General features: G+C 37.8%; 1 protein-coding gene across 3 annotated transcripts; it reads right to left on the bottom strand.

Moving 5' to 3' along the window:
• Positions 1-302: 302 nt before the first annotated feature.
• Positions 303-21,416, bottom strand: prkacaa (protein kinase, cAMP-dependent, catalytic, alpha, genome duplicate a). 3 transcript variants are annotated; one of them, XM_061712699.1, is made up of 10 exons: positions 20,920-21,416; positions 9,141-9,202; positions 8,625-8,753; positions 7,337-7,435; positions 7,160-7,242; positions 6,956-7,082; positions 6,097-6,192; positions 5,806-5,928; positions 4,014-4,178; positions 303-3,456 (listed from the first exon to the last, which is right to left on the bottom strand). In XM_061712699.1, exons 1-10 carry the CDS (start codon positions 20,963-20,965, stop codon positions 3,331-3,333), a joined length of 1,056 nt encoding a protein of 351 aa, XP_061568683.1. In that variant the 5' UTR covers positions 20,966-21,416; the 3' UTR covers positions 303-3,330. The 3 variants fall into 3 exon arrangements, with proteins under 3 accessions (XP_061568683.1, XP_061568681.1, XP_061568682.1); XM_061712697.1 differs by lacking the exon at positions 20,920-21,416 and adding an exon at positions 18,107-18,355; XM_061712698.1 differs by lacking the exon at positions 20,920-21,416 and adding an exon at positions 11,309-11,615.
• Positions 21,417-22,535: the final 1,119 nt, after the last annotated feature.

Here is a 22,535-nt window from a genome sequence, read left to right as displayed (position 1 = left end):
CAAACGCTGCTTTGTCCTCGTTCAAACTTTTGCATACGACTATGACTGATGCAGATAAAAGGCGTCGCCTAAGTGCAAGAGCGCATTTGGAAAGTAGCTTCTGATTGCTGGCTGGTAACTGATCCCATGCTGCGACAGGATGAACACCAACACTGCATTATTCAATTGTGCCTTGTAACATCTACAATAATGGAGAGAAGAGGAAGCAGCCACCACCAAACCCACGAACACACTCTCCTGCCCAACAAGAGGAAATCATGACAAACATTTAAAGGTGAGACATTAAATATAAGCAAAACATGTTAGTCTTAACAAGTAAAACTTTATTGGAATGATACATTTTGCAAAATATTACTTTGTTTATATTTTTTTGTAACATACTCATTGTGTTCTAAGGGTATCTGTCAAGTTCTCCAGAGGGTAAGATAGTTAAGACTGTCAAAGGCAAGGATATACAGTATTGTTTCCCAAAAGGTACAATAGACTACACAAGCACTGTACCCAGGTCATGAGGAAAAAAAGATTAATGTTCTGTTTTTGCTTTTTTTTTTCTCCTTTTTTTTTTTGAAAATACAATTAGAAAATATGAACGCAAAACATCTCAGATGTAAAAAGTGTTATGTCTGAAGAAATTGTATGGAAACTTGATGAAAGTAGAAGGCAAACAGGAGACAAAAATAATTTAGCAGAGCAGCTGATAGTGTAATGCTGGCAGAATATAATTAAAAAAAAGACAACGGGCATAAAGTTCTGCATGGAAGAAAAAAATAGAAACAAAAACCAGAGTAGGGGTTTCAGTGTTTGAAGCAGATCAAGTGGAGATGTCGTCTAACTATAAACTGATTTATTCTTTTTTCAAAGGACACGAAAAAAAGGCAAAGATAAATTACATATGCACTCTTCAAAGTATTAAATTTCAAAAGTTTTAAAGAATCAGCATATATTCATTAAATAGGTGATTTGAAAAGGTGTGGCATGTGCTTTACTATTTTTAATTAACTGGACAAGTGGATTTGTGATCCACTGCGCTGTTTAGTGTGATGGTCAAACTAAAAAAAATAAAAAAAACAAAGAAAAATTTAAAAAAAATCACTGGTTAAATTAGTAATGAGGCTGTCAGCTCTGGAAACAATTTTTTTTTTCTTCTTTCAAAAGACGTCTCAGGATAAGGGGAAATCCCGCCATTGGCCTGCTTTACCACATGCAAGAAAAACCAAGCTCACCAAAGAAACATGTATAATAACAAATATACATCGTGTTTCCAAACTGCATCGAAACATCTGCATTTCAAGACATTCAAAAAAGTATCCGCCGTTTGATCGTGACTACGTTAAGACACTGCCAAAAGTAGTAACTTTCAGGCCTACTGAAATCATTTAGTCAAAAGAAAAGAAAAACATTCTAAAAATGTCATGTTACAAGACTTTGACAAATAGACTGAAGCACATCAAACAATTCACAGAAGCCTTTCAGTGAGATGGACAAAGTCTAGCACCTAGGGTCATTTTAGGGTCAGTGGGTGAAAGCCTACACTCTTCAAACCAAAGCAATATGTTCAGTCAACAAACCAGCAATAAGATTTGGTCTGCGATTGTCTTGCATCCACAGAAATAAACTTTGCAAATAGAGGACCGCTTAAGAAAAGCTTCCTTACTTTAATTTGTTACATAGAAAGCTGGAAAAATGGAAAGCAAACACTTCCAAAATCGGTTTGGACTGCAAATCCGTGTGTTGGCATTACAATTAAGGAGAATTAATTAAAAGAAAAGAAAAAAAATTAAAAGAAGAGGGAGAAGAAAAAACACTGTAGAGGTGAGAAGATCAAGTTCAGTGACAATTATCCGTAAATCTTTGCTCTACACGCGAATAATTAACAAAGTCAAGAAAAACAAAGCCGGGTCTTGTTCCATCTGCGATAGAGCATCGAGCGCCCGTTTCAACTTTAAACATCTCACCCATAACCTCTGGTACCTCAGCTCAGATAAAGCACAGCGCTCTGCCATCTGTCTTTAAAAGTGATATAGTACAAAAATAACATGCACATGTTGTTGAAACATTTTGCTACTGTTTGTGTATTAAAAATCCACCACCGTCATAATTACGTACAGACAACTGCAATGTTTTCAGTCTGCAAATTTTGGCAGAATTTATATATTCATTTATTTATGAAACATTAATTCAGTTTCACAGCTATGAGACAATGATGAAAAAGATGGATAATTCATGTTCTCTATCTTATATATCAATATACACGTATAAATGTACTATGAATTAAATAAACAATAGTAAGGAGTGTGACCACAATGTTAGCAGCTGCTTAAGCGCAGCTTCTTAACCCACCCTTGAGCACTAAATAACACACAAGCACAGAGACTGACATAAAAAGGACAAAATGATCACCAATAGAATTTTTGTTTTAAAATGCTCTAATAAATTCAGCTAAGAGAAAGACAGACTTAAATGCAGAGCTCACATGTACTTCCCGCGGGTCCCCAGAGGAGTAGGACCTTGATGAAGTTTACTGTGATAAATAATTTTCATTTTGATCAAGAGGTCACCCCTGCTTCAGACTCGAGCAGTTGAATGCATCATCTACCCAATAATCATGCCACATTGAGCAGAGAAAGGCAGGTGCAAACGGCGTTCGAGCTTTCAACCAAAGGGCCACAGGAGGCCGATGCCATTAGAGCCAAAACTCTGCACCGACGCTTTTTGACACAGTTTTCCAACCAGTTGGCATTATGATAGGCACATCTGTTGGACTTGGTATTGCTTGGACAGATTCAGGATGGAGAGATGGAGGGGCAACCAGGCTGACAGGAGACAACAATCTCTCTACAAATCGCTACGGAGGCTTGTAGAGCAAAGTCCATTCAAAAAAAAAAAAAAAAGGGAGCCAAACAGATTTAGTACCTTCGCAGAAAAAAAAACAACAAAATCAATGACTCAACTTTCAAATGACTGAAAAAATGTGTCATTATGCCTTCAGAAACATTCAAGTCTAGCTGAACAGCCGCAACCTATGCTCGTTTTTGCTGAGGCCCCTGTCACAAACAAAGGAGGGATTAAAAAAAGAATCAAAAACAAAAATGAATAGGTAACATTTGAGAAAACGATCAGAAAAAGGCAACACTGCTGGTTCTGTAGATCTTTCTTCACTTTGCCTACCTTTCCATTTTTGGGGATTTTACATCGCAAATAAGTAAGTTGTCAGTCCATTCTAGTGCTTCCTGTTTTTCAGATCCCCTTTTATTTTTCTAAATCTCTGTTTTTCCTCTCTATCTCTTTCTTTCTCTCTCTCGCTCGCTTTCCACCTGTCATGATTAGCATCTAGAATTCTGAAAACTCCTTTGCACACTTCTCTGTGAAGGAGACTCTGATTTCCTCTTCCTCGTAGTCGTCAAAGTTGCTTGTGTCGCCGGGGCCTTTGCACTTGGGGATGAAGGGAGCTTCCACCTGGAACACACAAGACAGGGGGAGGGGGTCCCACAATTATGCAGCAGGGTCTGATGAGAGCACGTCCTGGTAAATAGACACGTGTAAAACTCATCTACAAATTGCACATGAAAAGCTGGAAATGCAGGACTAACTGCATTTGCGACAGCGAGTGGCCATTTGCTTTCCCTGGAGCAAACTCATCCATTTTAAAGTCAGCTAGTAATTTCCTTTACTTCTGCGAGGGAATTTCATCAACAGCCTAAAATGAATATGAAGTGGCTTCATTCATTTACATCCTGTGTAGGCAGAGAAACTAATACTGATGCTAAAACCAAGCTGTAGAGAACATTTCTACTTCTTCCATTTTCAAATTTGATCTTTACTTGCCCTCAGAGTATTTCTTCTGCGGACTGTTCTCAACATATACTTTGATCAGCCTTCACCCCGAGCAGCGGCAACAATTACATGCCAGTGTTGAAGTTACCAAAGCTTAGTAAAATAATCTCTCTTTGTCAGCGTCCCTTTTCGTTGGCGCTCATTTGAACACGTTACTGCGACGAGAAAACCGGCCTCACCTTCCTCTGGTAGATGGCGATCCAGTCGGTGGTGGCGAACCATTTATGACCCTTGATATCATTGACTCCATTCCTGAGATTGCCAAAGCGCTTTGTCAGGTCCACCTGCAGCAAATTTCTCAAGAGGTCCTTCAAGTCTGAGCTGAAGTGGGATGGGAAGCGAACCTAGAAAGAAGAAGAAAAAAAAAAAAAGACACATTTTTTGATACATGATAAGGCATTTTTAGGTGGAATGCAAGACTCTATGTTCAAAGCAGAATGTCCATCTGCCAAACATTTGGGATGTGTTCAGTTTACATGACATTAACATATTACACAAATCAGAAGTTGAGTTGGACAGTGACTACGTTTACATGCAGTCAAAATTGGGGTTATTGCTAATATTCCGGTTACTGAAACATTTGGAATATTCTGTTTACATGCGTGAGCAAACAGGGTTATCCCTGTGTACAGGACTGTCTCAGAAAATTAGAATATTGTGATAAAGTCATTTATTTTCTGTAATGCAATTAAAAAAAACTAAAATGTCATACATTCTGGATTCATTACAAATCAACTGAAAAATTGCAAGCCTTTTATTATTTTAATATTGCTGATTATGGCTTACAGTTTAAGATTAAGATTCCCAGAATATTCTAATTTTTTGAGATAGGATATTTGAGTTTTCTTAAGCTGTAAGCCATGATCAGCAATATTAAAATAATAAAAGGCTTGCAATATTTCAGTTGATTTTTAATGAATCCAGAATGTATGACATTTTTGCATTACAGAAAATAAAGGACTTTATCACAATATTCTAATTTTCTGAGACAGTCCTGTACATGGTAATTAATCATTCGGGATATCTGGATCAAAACAGCGACGCGCGGAGAACATCATGACGCAATTACCGTCATTTCCGCTTCTCCTTCCTGACAAAAACAAATGCTGCTTCGTACAACTTTTCGCTCACCTTCTTGAAACTCTCGCTATCCCAGTACTTTCTACCGTCTACAAATGCCAAAAGGTTCATATCCTTCATTACATTTATAAAATGATTAGTCTCCTCCTCACTCCAAAAGTGTGGCATGGTCTTGCGTTTCTCCACGTTTAAAAGTACGTCCTGGACTCAAAAGACCAAGATTCCTTGCGAAAAGAGCATACGCAGAAAACATATTCATGTTCCTTTTTATCGAGATATTCTGTTTGGCGTTTACATGACCGAATATATTTTAAAAGGAGTAACCCAGGGGTCATATTCGGGTTTTTGGGGTTTACATGCCCATGCAAAACCGAGTTATTGCTAATATTACGGTTTTAAAAGGGCTATTGATGCATATAAACGCAGTCAATGTTGTGATACTACAGCTGTGAACCCGAGAGCACACGATACTAGTCGGCCACTCTTCTGCCAAAGCTTCCAAGACTAATCGTGTCCTTGAGCCATAGAGATCTTATGAAATGAAAACCTGTTTGTGGATTTCAAGCCTGTTGTGGCATTTTCAAGATACACAAACATACATGTTTCAAAAATGATCACGAGGGAAAATGCGATAAGATTAAATAACGGCAGAAGATTTAACCTACTTTTTTTCATGTGTTTAGTTTATTTTGAAACTGAGAAATAAAAGATTTAAATTGATGGTTTTAAGTTTTGATTAGAGGGTGTAAATATAGAAAGCTGGAGTTACCTAGGACTCTACAATTCACAAACTTAAGACTACTGTTGTAACTGTACTGTAAATAAAATTACATTCTCCGGCATAAAACGGATTCATGAGTATGATTCAGATGCAACTTTGTCTAAACTCACCTTCCCCGACACAATCTTTTCATAAATCTGAATGGGCTGGTCTGCAAAGAAAGGAGGATAGCCGGCAGCCATCTCGTATATCAGAACACCCAAAGCCCACCAGTCCACGGCTTTATTGTAGCCCTGAAAACACACAAAAACACGAAAGCACATCAGATTGGTTTGAAACAAAATGCCCATTGTCGACTTAGACCGAGAGTGAGCGTGAAGTATCCACCGTTGATCTGTTAACTCCTACACCACCACCATTTCATAAGCACTACTGTCGAGCACAGACTGAGCTCAACTCACTTTACTGAGGATGATCTCCGGCGCCAGGTACTCTGGAGTCCCGCAAAGCGTCCAGGTCCGGCCTTTCACCTTTTTCGCAAATCCAAAATCCGTTACCTAAGGAGTGAACAGAGTTAGAGGTCTGGGAACGGACTACGTATGACATATGACATATAACCCGACTCCCAGAGGTGTCAAGTAACGAAGTACAAATACTTTGTTACCTTACTTAAGTAGAAATTTTGGTTATCTATACTTCACTGGAGTAATTATTTTTGGGACGACTTTTTACTTTTACTCCTTACATTTTAAAAACAGCCTCGTTACTCTATTTCATTTCGGCCTTTAAAAAAAAATTATCCAGTTAAATTGCTCCATCCGGATAGAGTGAATTTGGTTGTGGTTGTTTCAGATGTTCTTGTCCAGTTTTGTTCTTACATCCGTTCCCTCAGATTCCTGCAACTAAACTTGGATGTACATTCCAATAAAGGTTAGGATAAATGATAACATGCCTCTGAAGTTTGACTTTTTGCACCATTACAATACTTATAGGCAACTAGTCATCATATCTGCTGCTCTCTGAAACACATGTTAATGCTCAATAGTACACATATATGCTTCTTTAATATATTTGCATTATACTAAGATGAATTCATTTTCAATGGCTTTTGTCCTTAATGGCTTTTTTCCCCCTTACATTACTTTTACTTTTACACTTTAAGTAGTTTTGAAACCAGTACTTTTATACTTTTACTTGAGTAAAAAACTTGAGTTGATACTTCAACAGGAGTATTTTTTAAACTCTAGTATCTATACTTCTACCTGAGTAATGAATGTGAATACTTTTGACACCTCTGCCGACTCCTCGTGCACAACTTGCCTGTATGTAACCCTGCTGGTCGATGAGCAAGTTCTCTGGCTTTAGATCTCGGTAGATGAGATCCAGTGAGTGTAGATATTCAAAGGTCAGTACAATCTGGGCTGCGTAGAAGCGGGCGTGTGGTTCACTGCAAAACATATCAAGCTCAATATTGACAGTGTATGGAAATACATTTGCGTTAACTCTAAATTCAACTTCTAGTACCTGAATCTGCCGATCCTCCTTAAGTGTGAGAACATTTCACCTCCAGGCACATACTCCATCACCATGTACAGATTACTATAATCCTGAAGTGAGACAAGAGTTACTATGATGTGCAAATAAAAAAAAAAAAGGTAAACGCACTCTGACAGATGAAAGAGAAAACCTTCAAATGCATACCTTAAAAGAGTGCTCCAGCCGCACCAGGAAGGGGAAGCTGACAGCTTGCAGGATACGTTTCTCGTTCAGTGTGTGCTCTATCTGCTTCAGCTTCACCACCTAAAAAGGAAAGGAAAAGGAAAAAAGGAGTTTTCAGGCAAAATGTGCCGTCAAAATGTTTCACCAAAACACTATAATTTGATTACATAATCCTGTATGTCCCTTGGGGATACTTTGTAGCATGTAAAACAAGGAACACTTACGGGTAGTGTGAGACTCAAATTCTTAAGATGTCTATCCGGAAATCATTTCAAAAAGCTTTATTTTGAGGGTTTATTGGTTAAAATTGGGAAATTGACAGAGGAAAATAAATCATCACTTTTTCTACTGACTAACCTGACTTCTGCTCATTTAATCGTTAGTTATGTGCATACCTGTCTTGCCTATTAATTGCGTATAACACCTGTGTCATTGACAAGCATGTAGAACTGCCCGTCAGTAGACCGGGCTCAGAGGCCCAAACACGCAGAAAATTGGTGTGATTTAAAAAGTAAAGGAAAAAAAAAGAAGACTGAGTGTTGCAACAAGTAATAAGAGAGTTCAAACTGGTGTGTAACAATGGTGAAAACAGAGAGAACATGAGAACATCGTGGTCATGTTTCTGTAGGACAGCTGATTGTCCTTTTATCACATCACACGTTACATGAGGTTGACGTGGTTTGATACTTTGTCACGAGGGGAATCAAAAGGGAACCCCATGTCACCTCTGGGCTGCTATCTGCTTACGTGGGTTGCATGAAACCCGCAGACAAGGTTAGTTAGTTGGTAGCCAGTTTGTACATTCGCTATTCTTTCTGCGAGAAACATCAAATTAAGTGATAACTGCCCAGAGGGATGATGACCAGAAAGAAACCAGAAAACTGTCGTCCGTGTCATCGTGAATTGTCGAAAATCACCAGCAATTAAATCTGAGATTATAGGAATCTAGTGCATCAACTACATAGTCCGACAATTTTTTTAATAGTTATGCAAGTTAGAAAGTAGGGGGTGTATTTTTTGATGGAGGCTATAAAATTGAGGCTGGGTATTTTTATAATATACTTTCAAAAATCATCTTAATCTTACACATTTTCCAAGCATCACTTATTGCACCTTTAACATTGAAAGTTGTACAAAAAGTATCAATTCAGAGGTGTCACTTTAGCAAGAGTCATTATATGATCATCAGAAAAGTTGCATAAATTAAAGCACCAAATGAATAGGAGTCACATTTATTTAGAAAGCTTCACAACTAAAATATATACTGTACCTTCTGTTTGTCAAGTATTTTCATAGCAAAATGCTGGCCCGTCTCTTTGTGTTTAACCAACATGACTCGGCCAAATGAACCAGTGCCTAATGTCTTCAAACGCTCAAAATGGTCCAATGCTGCAGTTTGCTGGAGGGGCAGAAAAAAAAGACGACGTTAAGAAAAAAGGGAAAGAAATTAAGAATGACTTGTAGACACATTGCGTGACTAACACCACAAACAATTTCTCAAAAAAATAAAGAAAAAGAGAATGATCTGAAATGCCAACATAACAGACTTTGCAAACAAAGTGTATTTATTTAAAATGTTGATTAAATATGTTGTGTAAGACTATTTTATAAGTGCGCCCATGTTTGACATATATTTATCTGCATTATGGAAAACGTCCAGCAGAGGGCGCACTGCTCTTATACGATAAACAGTCATGCTCATATAACATTTTATTTATTTATTTATATTTATATATATATATATATATATATATATATATATATAAAAATTGATTCACTCTCTTACCTGTGCTGGATTCTCCCATTTTTTCAGGAAATCTTCTTTGGCTTTGGCGAGAAACTCCTTCACTGCAAACAGAAACAAAGAGAGTTTTGAGACTTGAAAATTATTTTCAATAGTGGGCCATGGGAATCTAATCACCAAGGCCCAGAGAAAAACACAGCTCAGTATTCTTCAATAAGATGTGGAACAACAACAACTCACAGTCCACCAAGTATGCATAACAAATATGTTTATAACAATAAAAACTTAATATAATTAAATATTAATTCTCATAACTATGAACTACAACAGAATCAATAGATAGCTTCCAGCTATGTTTGGGATTAAAACAGACAACAATGAATCCTGCTTGTGTCTTGCTGTTTTGCTAAAAACATTTAATTTTTTTTTAAATAAAGAAAAAAGAAAAATCAGTAAAAAAGGTTCAGAAACAGGATTAGAAAGACAAACCCTAAGACAGAGACAAAACTACACAGGAGTGAGACTTAAAATGCCCAAACATGAGAATGTCACATGTTTAAACTCTAATGCAACACAAAATTTGTGACTCCAAGTTTCCACTTTTCCCACTGCAGGTAATTTATGATCCCAAAACAGGCTGAACAGCTTTGCTAAGCATTATAATGCAAAACACTGTTGCCACATAAAGTTATACATTATGACACAGTCCTTAACTTCTAAGGAACTTGATTACAATTAGAAAAAACTACATTTTAAACCAAGAACTTCTTTTGTTTAGTTGAGGCCTTCTGAGTAAAAATAGCAGGAAACATTAACAACAAAAGTTCTTTGTGGAATGAGTCAAATAAAATAATTCAATTTCAGGAAAGGAAGGCAAATTAAGGCTGAGAGTACATGCATCTCACACTCTTCCTGCTTGCTACGCTGACATAGTTAGCAGTGCAAAAACGAACACATTTGCAACGCATGCGAATATCGTCCAGCAGACAAATGCCTGTGGAGAGATTAATTACAACTTGATACACATATTGTCACATGGCACAGTCTATATTTAGCCTTTATCTTTATGGAGCTAATCATTTTGTACTATGAAGGGACATGTAGATAACCAGTCCTTCCTCATTCTTTGTTACTTGCGTGTAGTTGTCATAGCAGCAAGGAGGGGTGCTCCCATTTCTGCTGTTACTCTTGGAACTAAGATGGCAAAATTTGCAATAAACTGCAGTCAAGAAGAGGATTCCAAGTTAAATTTTAATTTTTTTTATGTTTTCTAAATTACTTTTATGAATAAGAAATGTGACATACATTTTCATAAATGTATAACCTAGCTCAAAGTAAAAATAGTGTGTGATTCATTTTATCAATATGAAACTACTGATGATAATCAGTAGTTTCATAACACATCATGATCTACTGAAACCGCCACGTTAAGCCTTTTAGGATAATGTGGAGTTTCCATCTGCCTAACTAATCAATGCAAAACAATAGCTACAGGCAGTTTAGAGGAGTCCAGTCAGCTGTCAGTAGTTGAAGTGCACAGTAATTCATTCATCACCCCACTGTTGTAAATATTTACACGAAAAAGCTATTAGAAATAATGTGTCCATTGGAAGACAGAAATTGGTGTAACGACAAAGTAGCTAGGAAATCGAAACCTTCTAGACATGAAGGTCTCAAGCTGTTTTGGTGCATTTTAAACTATACAGAAGCTCGGGCCTCATTTAGCTGCTCTGATTTCCTGAAAACTCTCTAAAGACTTGTAGTTCCAACAATAGGATGGGAGAAAGCCAGCAAAAAACCACAAAGGCCAAAGTTCGCATAAACACATCAGGAACAAATCCCCACAGAGCGCCATGAAAGCAGACTGGTCACTGAGAAAACATTTCTTAGGAAAGGTTGTTCAGCTTCCACTTCCAAGCAGAAAACAAGGGCGCTATTACCATTATAACTTGAAACTGAGCCAAGGAAAGAGCACAAAGCTGGGAGCTACATGGTCAAAAAAAAAAAAAAAACACAACAACAGCTCTTTAACTACAACTTAGTTCCTCATTTACAGTCTTTCTGTTGAGTTTAGGAGGCGTCGCTGCCATGACTGTGCTGGAATGAAGATGATCCACAAAAATCTCCACATCATAAGATAAGATAAGATATTCCTTTATTAGTCCCACAGCGGGGAAATTCGCAATGTCTCCCAACCTCAAGCTCCTTACCGTCTGGGAGGACTATCGGTACCTCTGGTACGGCAACGTCTGCTGACCGCGACCCTGATTCGCTTGACCGTGAAGAGGACTCCTTCTTCCCTGCATGTCTTCTGGAGCTCTTCCTGTCACACATTAGCTTTCCAATGTCTCCCCTGCACTTCTACCGTTGCCTCTATAGCCACTGACTCATGACCTTTACTCAATCGCAGAAAACCAAAACAAAAAAACTGTTCTAGTGTCCTCACTGAAGGAATGTATCACGGCTTTCCAGAGACAATCCCTTTGCTGTTGAACACGTTGACGAAGTAGCATCCACTTCTTGTGTGCAGTCAAACAGCATGCAGCGCAGTACTGCTCCCATTAACACTCACACAGATCAACTGGACCCTTGCTTGGTTTGTATCAATATTTATTCTGCACACAAAGTGCTCTCTGCTGTTCTTTCTCATGTCAAACACACACACACATGCGCCCGCACACACACACAGACAGGCTATATATTGATCTAAACAGGGGCATCATCACCAGGGGGAGGGGCATAAAACACAAGCTGGTATATTTATCCAACCCAGAGATGAAGTCCTATGGAAAACTAGGCCTAAGTAAAGACCCTTGAGATAAACTACACATATCCAGATGCAGCTCTAACTTTCCCTAATTAGAAGAACCAATCAAATGTCACATATCTGATGAAACACTTTTAGAGACAATCTGGGTGTTTTTGCAAACATAAAAGTGACGTTTTCTCAGGGGATGCAAGCAAAAACAGAAGCGCTCAACCAAAGTGAAACTTTTTCTACCATCCCAAATGCACTAGAGTCTATGTTGCGCCAGTGCAGAATTGATCCTCCAAAAGAAAAAAAAAAAGTCAATGCTACATCTCTCCCCTGGGCCTCACTGGCCCACTCTGACGCAGGAACGGAGGGGGTTATATTAGGGCGAGCTGACCGACATTAAAGCGCAAAGCTCCAAACTGGGTCTCGGCCGACACCAGGCCTTGTTCAGATAGCGTGAAGGCCTATTTGGTGAATAAGAAAACAGTCGAGAGAGCAAAAAGGAGGTACAGGCAAGTAAGAAAATTTGCTTTTAAGTATGTGGAGGTGAAAAATCAATTGCTGCAATCATTTGAATAGGACCAGAGGACATTAACTGGGAAAGCCACCAATGGAAAATGCTTTTGTAACCCTCTATTAGTGAGCACTTCAGGAGCAAACAGACCAGACAGTCATCTAATGCTTTAATATCCCATTTATATTCAACCGGGGAAGTCATGTGAAGTGCTTGAATCAGTCAGTTTCATTGTGTAGTTCTTAGAAGTTTAAACACTATTATAATCTCAAGGCTTAATCAAATAGTCTCACTTTAAATTTTTGTAAAGCACTTTCCAAAAGAGACAGATGTAAAATCGCCAAAATACCTGTTAATGCTTTACAAAATCGGCTCTGGACACTCACTCTGTCCCTTATGTCATATATACAATTTCATGCGTTTACCCATCTAACGCCTTCATTATAGCCATATCCTTCATAACACTGAGCATACTTCTCGTTTCTCCCTCACCCCCAAAACACACATAGCAATCTTCATCTGTGCAAAATGCTGCAAAAACTATAGCATAACTTCAGTTACTTATAGATTTGGAGCACTTGTCTTAATAAAATGATCAATGTAATGCCTCACCTGCAAGTGCAAGCAACAATGAATGGCACAGTTACCCTTTTGCAAATTTTAAACCCTAATATTTGTATGGGTTAATTACGAGGGAGTATTAGGGCCAAACAAAAAAACAAAAAAGGAAATTACGAGAATAAAGTCATAATGTAATGAGAATAAAGTCGTAAAATTACGAGAATAAAGTCGTAAAATTACGAGAATAAAGTCGTAATATTACGAGAATAAAGTCGTAAAATTACGAGAATAAAGTCGTAAAATTACGAGAATAAAGTCATAATATTACGAGAATAAAGTCGTAATATATTATAAATATATAAATATAACTTCACAAGATGCTCAATATTCCTCATTTTAACACAGGGAGAAGAAGCTCTTCCTGTTAGAGTTATCATGAATTATATTCTCATAATATTACGACTTTATTCATTACGACTTTATTCTCGTATGTCACATCTTTATTCTCGGAATTTTACGACTTTATTCTCGTAATTTTACGACTTTATTCTCGTAATATTACGATTTTATTCTATTACGACTTTATTCTCGTAATTTTACAACTTTATTCTCATTATATTATGACTTTATTCTCGTAATTTCCAAAAATTTTTTGTCTTAGTTCTGCCCTAATACTCCGTCGTAGTTAATAGATGAGCAGTGACATATCTAAATAGACAATGGACTTAAGACTTAATTGATAAACAGACATCGGCTATGTAGATGTGATATTTAAAAAAGGACTATATATATGTATATATATATATATATATTGTGAGGAACCAGAGCGGCCTCCCCACGTACAAGGGGACAAGGCAAAACTGGACCTGGGTGATGAGGTGTAAAAAAAAAAAAAAAAACCTCGAGCGTAGAATGCCAAAAAAAAAATAAGGCTTTTTATTTGATGTAAAAAAAAACACAGACATACAGGCGGAGGGCAAAATCCCTATTCTAAAAAAAACATGGCACATGGGGCATAGCCTGTCAGCCAGCTAGCTCCATTCAGCAGACCCCTCTTCTGGTATGCAGCTGCTGTTTACAAACCCAGGCAGGGTGGAGAGGTTGATTGGACACAGGTGTGCCACAATCAGCAGAACCAGGCACACCTGTGTGCTGCTCCCCCGCAGACCACGCCCAATCCTCCACACACATTAAAAAAAGTCCGGTGATGGTGAGAAGGGGGAGGGGTTGCTCACTTTCTCACACACACACATATATAATATATATATATATATATATATATAGATATCTTTTCTCATCAATTTTAGAGAAAAATCCTTCCATTCACAGCCTGCCAACATGCTTTTTTTTCCTGTAGTAGTGGTGCAACTCCTGGTTCCAACCAGGCACAGAAGCAGCACACTCTGGCTGCAGAGGACCGGCGGTTGTTAATGACGGCTACTCGACGAGTCGTCCCACCAGCCGTGCCACGGTGCGTTTCAGACGTATCCAACCCTCTGTCAGATGTGTTATAGATGCACGCCATGTCTACTCTGGCATTCAGCCTCGTCAAATTACACGTGCCAGAGCAAGTTAGTGGGAACACAGATGCACAGATTGAATATTAGGATCAGATATTGGACCTGAAATTGACAATGGATCACTTATAACTTGCTGTTTACACTCAAGGTTTACATTGAGTATTTCTGTGCATGTTCAGTTTCACCTGCTACTTTTTATTGAAGCTTAATTGTAGTTTATTTTAAATTTGAATGTGCTACATAATTGCAAATAACAAATAAACAACTTTTCACTACATTTCTCTCAAGAAATTATTGTTTAATTTGGAAAAAAAAAAAAAAAAGTTGAGATCAAGACCTTTGCCCTCGTTTACATGGTGAAGTATATATATAGCTTATCAAATCGGAATGGTATCGGAAATCGCCTGACTAATCCAAACCTCATGGATCAATATAAGTATCGAGACTGGAAAAGCTGGAAAGGTGTGTCACTAATAAGGGAGTCAGGTATGAGGAAAAAAAAAAAAAAAAAATGTGGATCTGGTCAATTTTCAAAATAAAACACCAAATGGATTCTGACTCACACATCATTACATCACCCTGGAGGAAGTCAGAGGGTCTCAGAGGAGAGTTCAACCATGGACAGTGAGAGGTTCATTTTAGAAGTTTGTTTGTTTTTAATACAGGTAATAGCAGAAAGGATCAGCCATGGCAACAAATTGCTGCCATTTTTTTTGAGTGGAAGGTGAGTATTAACTTGTAGTTATGTTTGTTTTGCAGAACTGAATGAATCAACATTAAAATAATATGCAAATTTTGCGATTCTGATACAATTTCAAAAGCGCGAGGACGGAGCTGCCAGAATGAAGCTCTTATATGCCTGGTGGGACCCAGAGGTAAGTTGGATGCAAATGACCATCCCATGACTCTACAGTGAGATAAATGTGACATCCTTTAGATCAGTGTCTCCCAACCTGGGGTCCGGGCCCCCCCTGGGGGGGCGCCACAGATCTCTGGGGGGGCGCGAAACTTTGTCTGCTTTGAGGATATGCAGTTGTAAAAATTATATTTGCGCATGTTAAATAAATAGAAAAATCATAACACACCTAATGGAATATGTAATCCAAGTCTGTATAAACCCACGTAGTATTTTAAAATGACCAAAATATATTTCTAAGTTATTTAGCAGGATAAAAACTTAATAACTTATTATTATACCATTATTCAACATTTAATCATAATTCTACTCCGACAGGTTGTTAAAGGAAAAATGTTAAAAATGTTTGCTCTCATATTAAAAGAGACTTATTTCAGAAATGATTTTATGTCCTTGCAATTATTTTCTGTGCATATTTTATACATTGATGACACAAAATGAAGGTGAGAAGGACAAAGTCATATGTATACAGGGTAAACCAAAGAGAAATATATCACAAAAACATAATTAATGTTCATTTTTTCAATTAAAGATTTGTAACGAATCACTTTACTCTTTTGGTGCTAGTACGTACGGGTCGGGGGGCCCGGCTGGTCTTAGACACAAGTAGGGGGGGAAACAAGGAAAAAAGGTTGGGAACCACTGCTTTAGATTACAGCTTAATTCCAAGTGGAATAAGTGTTGAAAACAATACTCAAGACATTATTTTAAATATACACAGAGGAAGACGGTCAAAGAGACAGTAAGACGTGAGTAGAGCAAAGCCTAATGTGTCTGTGCAACAGCTGCCTTTCATTGTTAACAAGGAAATAATTGAATGTATAGAGCAATGCCTTCAGGCATCAGCTGTTCATTGTAAACAGAGGCTGCGGGAGGTGACTGAGTAAGGACCGTTATAAACTCGTCCATCCACAGACTTATGGGACTGAAATTGTTCATTTTGAATGTAGTTGTGATTTAGTTTTATTGTGTCTGAACTTGGTTAAATGCAACTCCAGTCTCGTCTTTCTAAGGCTTGAATACCCCCAACACTGACCAACCGTTTTATGGGAATCTGTGACCCATGTTGGATACAGATAACAGGTTTAAAATTACTAAATCGAGAGAGCGGTGAAGACACACAAGGGGGTCTTTAGGAAGCCATCTCTGCTCTTACTTCCTCCTATTTTACAGGAATGCTGTGAAGACGTGCTTTCCTTCTCTTATTGGCTTTTGAGTAGAAATTGCATTTAAAACCAGCGCCACATTGAGTCAATGTCTTAACTGGCAGCCATTAAAAAGTGTATTGTTTGGTTTTTGAAATAGGAGCTTTTGACCCTGAACCTTTTATGCCATAATTTACCCAGAATACATTGCATATACAAAAGGGAGTCAGGTATGAGGAAAAAAAAGACTCTAAAACAATATATTTTTGTTTTAGTAATTTAAATATATAATCCACGTTGCAATGTGTGAAGTTACTGAGGTACTATTTCAATCAGTAAGTTAGCGCTGTCTGGCTGTAAGGAATCACACTGAAGTCTTTCTAAACACAGATGCTTAAGGGGGAATGCATGACTGCAAAATCAAAAACTGCAGCTAACCTCTCTTTATACAGGTGGAGAAATTGTTTCTTATAAAACATGTCATTTGGTCAAATGCTTGCCTCATTTATGCTTATTAAATGTGGCACCAAAAGCAATGTTGTGTGATAACATCTCTAATCGTTGAAGAACATTCAGGTAGAGAGTGAACGGAATAGGCCTCATTGAGAACATTTATAATTAAGCCATTGCACCTGGATTATGAAGAATACCCCCCAACCAGAATCACATTTTGTGTTAACTTTATCTTCAGTTTTGTTCAGCAAGCTGCAGGAAAGTGACTTTCCAGTACTGTGGGGTTTTTTCTATGAGCTTGACTGAGACGGGTGATTTGCATATCAACAGTCTGATCTGTCGTTACAGCAATGCACAGTTATGGCACAGCCCCTTAAATAAGCGTCAGGAAGCGATCAGCAATCCAAACACAAACCTGGCTGCCACACAAACCAGCTGCGTGCAGAGGAGGTGCAGGACAGGAACTACACAGATATTTATAGAAAGAGAGTTGGACTTGGATAGAGTGAGACGTCGCTGTTTAGCCAAAATTCTAAACCCATGATTCAATGCATCATATAACTGGCTGTAAGAATGGTCTTTCCTAGAGAAGCGTGAAATTAGAGATAAATCTTATAAGCCATCAGTTACTGATTTACAAGAACCTAAGATATTAACAGAACAATAACACAAAAGTATTACCACAAAAATTAGGAATATGCAATGCATGTTTGAGAGATGTTTTCGGCAGCATAGAGCACTGACAGATGCTTCAACAATTGAGAAATACTTTTGTTTTCTCTCAAACAAGAGCAAAATATGTAACATCACTTACTGATGAAAAAGGCTGCTTCAGGTTTATTTGTGTACAAAAGACATACATGTACGCACACAATTTTGATGAATAGTATAAACATGTACAGAATAAGGGCAAGAAAAAAGCTCACTTCACCAAAGCTATATGATATTAAACTGTCTAATTTGTTAGATTCAGAAACACAACTTAAGTAAAAAAACAAAACAAAAACAAAACACTTGATTATTTGTTTAATGTAAGAGTTTCACATCCATGTCTATGGCTGCCTGAATAGTTGGGCATAGCACGAACTACTTCTCAACTATAAACGCATGCTTTTTTTTTTTCAGGTCTAGAAGGAAAACTCACACAAACTGCCACCCTGTAGCTCCTCATGTGGTTGGTGATGTCTGCCTTCGCCACTGCCTAGGTCCCCTAGGTAAGGTCCAGCTCGGTGAAACAATCTCTCTGCTAGCTTGTGAATAACAGCCATCATACGAGGCTCGCGGCAGCCGGCTGAAAGACTTTGTAGCGTCTATACCCTGCGGCCCGTCCGGATCTCAGTAGAAAAACTCAAAAAATGTAAGAACAGTCTCTTAAAGGCCCAAACTTCCACCTACCCTGGCCGGCTGTGCCTAGTTTATACAACAAGCGAGGAGATGACCAACTGTGAATAGTCTGGGCTGGACCTTCCTTGCTCCTCCACTTCCTGTCAAAGTTCATTTTCTGTCCGCCCTGCTTCTTCCTGTGGGCCAGAACGTAGCTCTGTCTAGCAGGGCAGCAGATATCCCTTTCTTTTTCTCCAGCAACAAACGGCCTTCAGCAACAGCCACTGGACACCTGAAAGAGCTCAACACACTCTTTCCTTTTTTTTTTTTAAATATGGAAACCAAAATGGACTGCCATGTTGTTCTTAATCTCTAACTGCTCGGTGGAAAATTACACTCCCAGGTGTGGTTTCTGAACCCATGGTGTACACCTGCCTCCGGGAATCAGGGCCAATAACCATCAGGCTGATACTGTGTGCATGATGACATCTGATAAACAAACGCAACAGCAGTACTTTGTATAATTTTTATCTTTTTAATTGCTAAGCAATTTCCATTTCTCCTTAAGCACATAAAAGATAAAAACATTTAAGCATTGAAATCTGAAGTCACAGCCTTGTTATGGGTTAATGTCACAGAGACTGGAGACTGTTCTTCACACCCAGACTCTACCAGTAGCGAGAAGCTGATGCTCATTTCACAGATACCTGCTCAAACACAAAGGCTATTTATGGCGCTATGAAGAAATAAAATTTAAAAGACTGCCGTTCCAAGTGTTCACCAAGTCCAGTGAGCTTTGACTGGAAGCATTTAAGAAATAAGAGTAGTTGTTCCCCCAATTAATTGTTAAACACAAAGGCTAATACTGTAAGGACTTGTCATTTATTTCCGCAGCTTAAGTTACACGCTCCCTAAGTCTTTATTTTTCCACCTTTTTTATGATCACAATAAAATCTTACATCAATCTGAGGTCACAAAAAACAAGTATGCACACATACTCAGTGACACAAGTGCTGTTGTTCTAAAACCTGCTCATCACATGTTGTTCAAGAGACTTTTCTGTTCCCAAGTTTCTGCCTGGAGATCATCCTCATGCATCATATGACCCTGTCCTGATCGCTTTTTTCTTCCACTGATAACAATCAATTAATCTCCTCTGTGGGGCATTAGGACTAAAATCATAACTTTATCCAAAAGGGGGAGAAAAAAAAAGTGCACCTCAACTAGTCATTCACGTTTAAAACTTTATAAACATACTTTATGTTTTATTCTGAAATGCGGGGATTGCCATTAAACTATTTTACACAAGAGAGAGTTATAATCATAATGTTGCAACCTTACATAACCTTGTTAGAGTAATGGAAACAGGACAAAAAAACCTATGACTGTTGAATAAGACTTCTTCTCCCTGTATCTCCAAGTTACAACCTGGGGGCTTTGAATCACGAGCTTTTCCCCCCACAGAATATTGTACCACAAGCTTAGAAAGAGCTACAACACATACTCAACTTGAAATATTTACCCTCTCAACATGTTCAAACATATGTTAAAATCAGTTTTCACAGAACAATGTCATTGTTTTTAATCAAGTGTCATTCTTTGTCATGAATTATTTCTAGCTTTCTGATCCTTGTATGTTTTATGTTTGTTTGTTTCTTGTTTTGATATGTTTTTATTTTTTTCTGTAAAGTTACTTGTCCTTGTATGTATTTTGTTTTATATAGTTTAGTTTATTTTCGGTCATGACACAAAAAAAAAAAAAAAAAAAACAAGAATAAAACTGACAACAAGAAAACGTTCAACTGTTCAAAGAAAACATAACAAAAAAGTTTCCAGTATACAAATAAACAAATAACATCTAGACCGAAAAAGGGGTAGGCTGAAGCAAAGCTTATTATTTGCCTACCCTCAAAAAGATTAATTAAATTAATAAAATAAAAGCAAAAAGTAAGAGAGAAAGACTGCCGGTAAACAAATTGCCTCTGTGGGGATAACAAACATTCCTCAAAAAATAAAAAAGATTTATAAAATAAAGGTGCAGTCTACATGTTACCTTCATCCTTAAAAAAATCAAAGCAAATCACCAATTAAATAAATACCCAAATCAACATCAAGCCACTCATTAATTTAATATAAGGAAATCATCCTTCTTTTCAATGTTTTATATATATATATATATAAAATATATGAAACTGAATTTATTTTTCTGCTGCCATCTTGACCAGGACTCCCTGCCAGAAGAGATATTGTATCTCAATGGGACTTTCCTGGATAAATAAAGGATAAATAAAAAATAAACAGCCCTGTTTGGACTGCTTTTACGTGTGGATGTGAGGAGTTTGGCATTATCAGGAAAAATCCTGATGAAAACTTTGCATTTAGGGCAGGCACTTTTGAAGAGATGTTAACTTCTGGTTGCAGAGTAATAAAGGCTGATTTATGGTTCCGCGTTACACCAACGCAGAGCCTACGGCGTAGGTTACGCGTCGCCGCGTACCCTACGCCGTAGGCTACGTGCGTCGATTTGACGCAGGCTTCAAGTTGCAACCATAGCAAGAAACAGGAAACGACTACAGGTAAACGATTTAAGGGGCAGATTTAGGCAGGTATCTGCAGGGGAAGAGGGTTACTCACCACTCTCCATCTCGTTGCCCTTCTTGGCGGTGGGCGTGTTGCCCATGATGGCAGGCTGCAAGTGTTTTCCAAGTCTACAACTATTAGCGACGCTTTAGCTCAGCGAGGCTAGCGAGGAAAAGGCGAGCAGATATATCAGCCCTGCACATGTACAAATCCCAGTGTTGGAAATGCAGTTGTCCTCTATTTCCGCAGAAGGTTGTGCCCCCCTTGCCCCCCCCTTTAGAGCTCCAGTTCAGACACAGACCGTCGAAAGCTACAGTCCCGGCCCGGTGCTATCTGTGCAAGACGGGGCCTCGTCAGTTATCTGGGGACCTGGATAACTACAAAATCTGCAACCCAGCCCGACTCCCGATCACAGGGATTGATTTCCCCCCATTTGTGTCTTAAATTCAGACGTCAACTGCAATGGTTTCCGGGGAGCGACCACCTGACAGGCGATTCTTCAGATCAACAGAGTCCTTCCATTAATCTTCACACCGCAAGGGAAACTCCAATCACTCCAGCACACCAAGCCCCGCCCCCCTGCTCGTCTCTGATTGGCTGCTGGGGAAAAACCCTGACGTGACGAGGGGCATTTAGAGAGTTCTGATTGGATGAATGTCAACGCCATCAAAATAATGCGCTGATGCGATTGGCCCGTTAAACTGCTCCCGGACTCAATGGTAGCCAATACACCCATAATTGTATCCGTGTTTTTCATAGACATATATAAAGGCTAGATGCAAAACAACCTTAACTTGCTCAATTCTCAACAGATTTTCAAACAGTTTGGTTTTCTATGAACGTCAGAGATGTAGTTATGACACTGCATACTTGTGAATAATTATGAACATTGAAAAACGTACTTTTATATGAAAATAACCAGAAACAGATAGCCATGACATGGTATTTATATTAAATCAATATTTTTATAGTATTCTTAGAAATATTTATATTTACATTATAACATATATACATATATTATTACCTTATAACATGTTTATATATTATTACATTATGATATATTTATATCATGAAATTATAACATGTGTGTACACATGTTATAATAATGTAATAATGTAAATATTTAAAATATGTAAAATAATGTAATGTAAAATAATGTAATGTAATGTAATATATATATATATATATATATATATATATATATATATATATATATATATATATATATATATATACATGTTATATGGTAATAATATATGTATATATGTTATAATGTAAATATAAATATTACTAAGAATACTATAGAAATATTGATTTAATATAAATACCATGTCATAGCTATCTGTTTCTGGTTATTTTCATATAAAAGTACGTTTTTCAATGTTTATAATTATTCACAAGTATGCAGTGTCATAACTACATCTCTGATGTTTATAACAAACCAAACTGTTTGAAAATCTGTTGAGAATTGAGCAAGTTAAGGTTGTTTAAGCAGTACATGCACCATTAAACACAATGTTATGAGTGAGCGAGTCTCCTGTGGCAAGATGGCCGCCGTGTGACGACGTCGCTCTGCATTGGCAGCAGCGCGGACGAGTCATCTAGCCTTTATATATGTCTATGGTGTTTTATCTTTTCACTTTATGCAACTAACCCTTCCATTTGAATAA

Source organism: Cololabis saira, chromosome 21 (assembly GCF_033807715.1).
Source record: "Cololabis saira isolate AMF1-May2022 chromosome 21, fColSai1.1, whole genome shotgun sequence".
In the NCBI taxonomy this organism is placed as follows: domain Eukaryota; kingdom Metazoa; phylum Chordata; class Actinopteri; order Beloniformes; family Belonidae; genus Cololabis; species Cololabis saira.
This window is presented reverse-complemented; position numbering and strand designations above follow the sequence as displayed.